Genomic DNA, 3,539 nt, shown 5'->3' on the forward strand with positions numbered 1-3,539 from the left:
TCATGCAATAGATACAAATTGTAGTACGGTGAAATACAATATAAAATACATAGAATACACATTGTAAATTATAACTGATAGAACTAACGTACATGCCATGCGACAACCGATAAGTTTGCAATAATGTTTTGAAGGAGTAGTCTACTGTTAGAGCTTCACGGACGTGGATGGGTAAGTTGTTCTAGAGTGTAGGTGCAATAACACTGAAGGCACTGAAAGATGTTTTACCCCCCATTCCCACACTACCCATGTTTATAAATGGGTACCTGGCGACTGTACGGTAATACCCGCATTTCCACATACATTTGTTCTCATCGGTCACTCGTCGGAAGCAAGGTTTGTTGTTTCCAGTCACCCACCGTAGTGTATCGGATCCCAGTCCGATGAATCCGACTTTTTGTTGGTCGACTATCAGGTAAGTTTGATACATTTCGGGCGTTGATCCAATGAAGCAAGATTGTCCGATGAGGATCAAGCGCGTTTATATGTCTGACACTCACTTGACACTCGACCAACCAAGTAGGATTCATCGGACTGCGATCCGGAAGCAACAAACTTTGCTTCCGATGAGTGACCGATGAGAAAAAAAAATCTCTGTGGAACGAGGGTATTGACCTAATGACAGGGCCCTCTGCTGGAAAAGTGTCAACTGGGGATAATTCGTTCACTTTGATTTCGTCAGTACCACACCAACACAAGCTTTGCCCTCGACACTTGCGTTGACAAAAAGAGTAAGGTCTCTATCGTGATCCAATGAGTGAGGTCTCAAGGGTGATCACGCCTTATGTTCTGAGGCACTTTGTAGCCGAAATACGCCATGTCGGTGGAAAGCCTTTGTCTGACTTTTTCAAACTGCTCATCAGAAAGCGTGTCGTAATATTTTTTCAAGATGGCATCATCGCTGCTATTTGAAACGTCAAGTGACTTATATGGAAGAAATTTAGAATCTACGCCCATGAGTTTCAACGCCTCTATGACATCTTCATTATATGTTTCCAGTCTTCCAATATAGTCGTAACCAAGGCAAGGGTTACAGATCTTGTGCACGTCTTGCCAATGAATGTCGTAATTCTTGGCTAAGAAATAGTCGATGAACTCTTTAAAGGTGACATTGTACATCTCACTTTTTACCGACTTGCCAGGCATTTCCGCCTTAGAGTGATTTCCGTACTTAATGTATATTTTCTTATTATGAGCCCGACGCTGATGAAGATTTCTATTCGGATAGGCTTCTAGTCGATCTCGAAATGCAGCTAAAAGATGCGTATATGGATTACGAACAAAGATAACCTTTGTAAAGTTGGCAGCGTAGAATTTCCTTGCACTCTGGTTTACTTTGTGCAGGTACTTAAAATGTTTCTTTAACAGCGTGTTGGATTTCCTTGGAGCCAGTTTGGCGTCTTCAGGTATAAAGCCGTTGACGGTGAGGAGGAGTCTGCCCCAGTTGGTGCCGCCACACTTGGGGACGAGGAGAAGCAGTGTCCGCTGATTCGGGAGAACCCTGAAAGGCCACAAGCCTCTGCATGACGCGGGGAGGAAGTGATGTTGTTCCGCAAACATTCACGCCGCAATGTCTCTCGGCGAGCCACCTGCCTGTCTCTTATACTCATTGGTGGTGAGGTTTCCTTCACGAGATATTTTGGAGGATAGAAACAAAAAGTATTTTCATCATCGTGAAGGAGGAGCTGTAGACCAGTGTCCTTGAATCGACCAGATGTACATGTATCATTGTAGAAACCCCATCTCATGAAACAAGTATACTGCAGGTGTACAAATGATGAAACCTGCAAGAATGTTATGATGACCCTCGCAATTCACTTGAACAATAAAAAGAACAAATAAACCTTGACAGGGGCTATTCGAAAAGAATCATTTCTAAGTTTCGTTAGGAAGGCTTTCAATATACGGAGGTAGCACCGGATGACACAGGGTATAGACTTCTAGCCCAAGTTTGAGAGCAGCTTTCTGTTCATACCTGCTATGGTAGCGTGCTATTCGTGTATATAGGTGTTGGGCAGATACGAGCTTTTTCATTTCATCTTTCTGTCGGGGGTTCTTTTCCATTTGTAGCCAAATGATAAAGGAAGTAAAAACAAAGTCTCCCTCTTTCTCTCTGTTTGTCGTTTGCACATGACGTACACGAATGGGAAACATGGAAAATGGAAATAAAAGAGTGAAAAATTCTATAAAACATGGTTATTGAAACTTTCCTAAGCGACAACTGTGAATATAGGGCCTACTGCTGAAAGATGTTGCCGTTATTAAAAAAAAATATAGCCAACTTTGATTTCTTTCAGATGACACACAATCTATAAATATCAGCCAGTCTAATCTCTTTCTGTTCACACAACCTACTGATTTTTCCCTATTAAAGAACGAAAGATAAAGTGGATGGCTAAAGTGATCAAAGGGAATCAGTGGGAATGCTGTTGGATGATTGTTCCAATCCTTGTGGGATTCATTTAGGAGTACATTACATATCTATTGTTGTGTGACAATTATTTGCTTCAGAATGGTCTCATATTCAAGTAATGTGCAGTTTAATGATTCCAGGTTAGCATGCCTGTACAGTGACGGGCGATCGTAACGGCAAAGTCTCCCTCTAACGATCACCCTGTCACTGTACAGGCATGCTAACCTGGAAACATTAAGCTGCACATTACTTGAATATGAGACCATTCTGAAGCAAATAATTTTCACACAACAATAGATATATTACTCTTAAATGAATCCCACAAGGATTGGAACAATCATCACCCAGCATTCCCACTGATTCCCACTGATCAGTTACTAGCCACCCCCTTTACTGTTGTTACCTTTCCAGGAGTATGGTTGTCCTGTCTGTGCGGGGTTAGAGGACCATAGATCTGCCTTAAACTCGAGGTCTTATCTGTGTAGAGAATAAACTTGATTCATCATTATGTTGCCTTCCACAGGAGAAAACACGTTTTGGACATTAAAAACATAATTCGTTCTTCCTGGAAGTCATCACGATGTCATTTGTTTTTGTTTGCTTGCATTCATTCTATTTCTCAAGTCCAAACAAGGTAGAATTGCATTGTGATATTTTTACTAGCTGTGTCCTTCTGTGGAAGCGTATTTCTAGGTTCGAATCCCACTAGTTCCTTTTTTCCGACAAGTGTGTTAAAAATAAAGTTCAGCAGTTGGGATCTTAACTACTGTACAAAGGGAGACAGCTGATTAGAAGCTTTCATGTAACATCTTTAGTTCAACTTTGTCAATCTTGAGTTTTTCCTGTCTTCTGAAAAAAAAGTTATTCTGCCTTCTAACATTTGGGATCACAGAACAGACAGGAAATGGTGATTTTAGAAGTTATTCAAGACTTTTTTTTTGTACAAAAGTATGATGAGATATCTCTATAAAGGCCCCATTGCATTCCTTGAAAACGCTTTATATACTCTGATAAAACAAAAAAACAATTAAAGCCACTTTGTGACGTTTTTGAGAACTATTGTATTTGCATCATTGATATAATTTACTGAATTCAAAAGGCCAAAGTGTTTATTTATCTGCATCTG

The 3,539-nt window shown here is 40.5% G+C and overlaps 1 protein-coding gene across 1 annotated transcript; it reads right to left on the reverse strand.

The window, feature by feature from the left end:
* Positions 1 to 765: 765 nt before the first annotated feature.
* Positions 766 to 1,560, reverse strand: LOC139716715 (carbohydrate sulfotransferase 9-like). Its single transcript, XM_071628244.1, has one exon. The coding sequence runs from the start codon at positions 1,558 to 1,560 to the stop codon at positions 766 to 768; it is 795 nt and encodes a 264-aa protein (XP_071484345.1).
* Positions 1,561 to 3,539: the final 1,979 nt, after the last annotated feature.

This window comes from Diadema antillarum, unplaced genomic scaffold, assembly GCF_040938485.1.
Source record: "Diadema antillarum isolate AM-2024a unplaced genomic scaffold, OU_Dant_1.0 scf00000069, whole genome shotgun sequence".
NCBI lineage: Eukaryota > Metazoa > Echinodermata > Echinoidea > Diadematoida > Diadematidae > Diadema > Diadema antillarum.

Excerpts from the sequence above, each read along its gene's own strand:
- LOC139716715 (XM_071628244.1), bottom strand. The coding sequence starts at position 1,560 with ATGTTTGCGGAACAACATCACTTCCTCCCCGCGTCATGCAGAGGCTTG.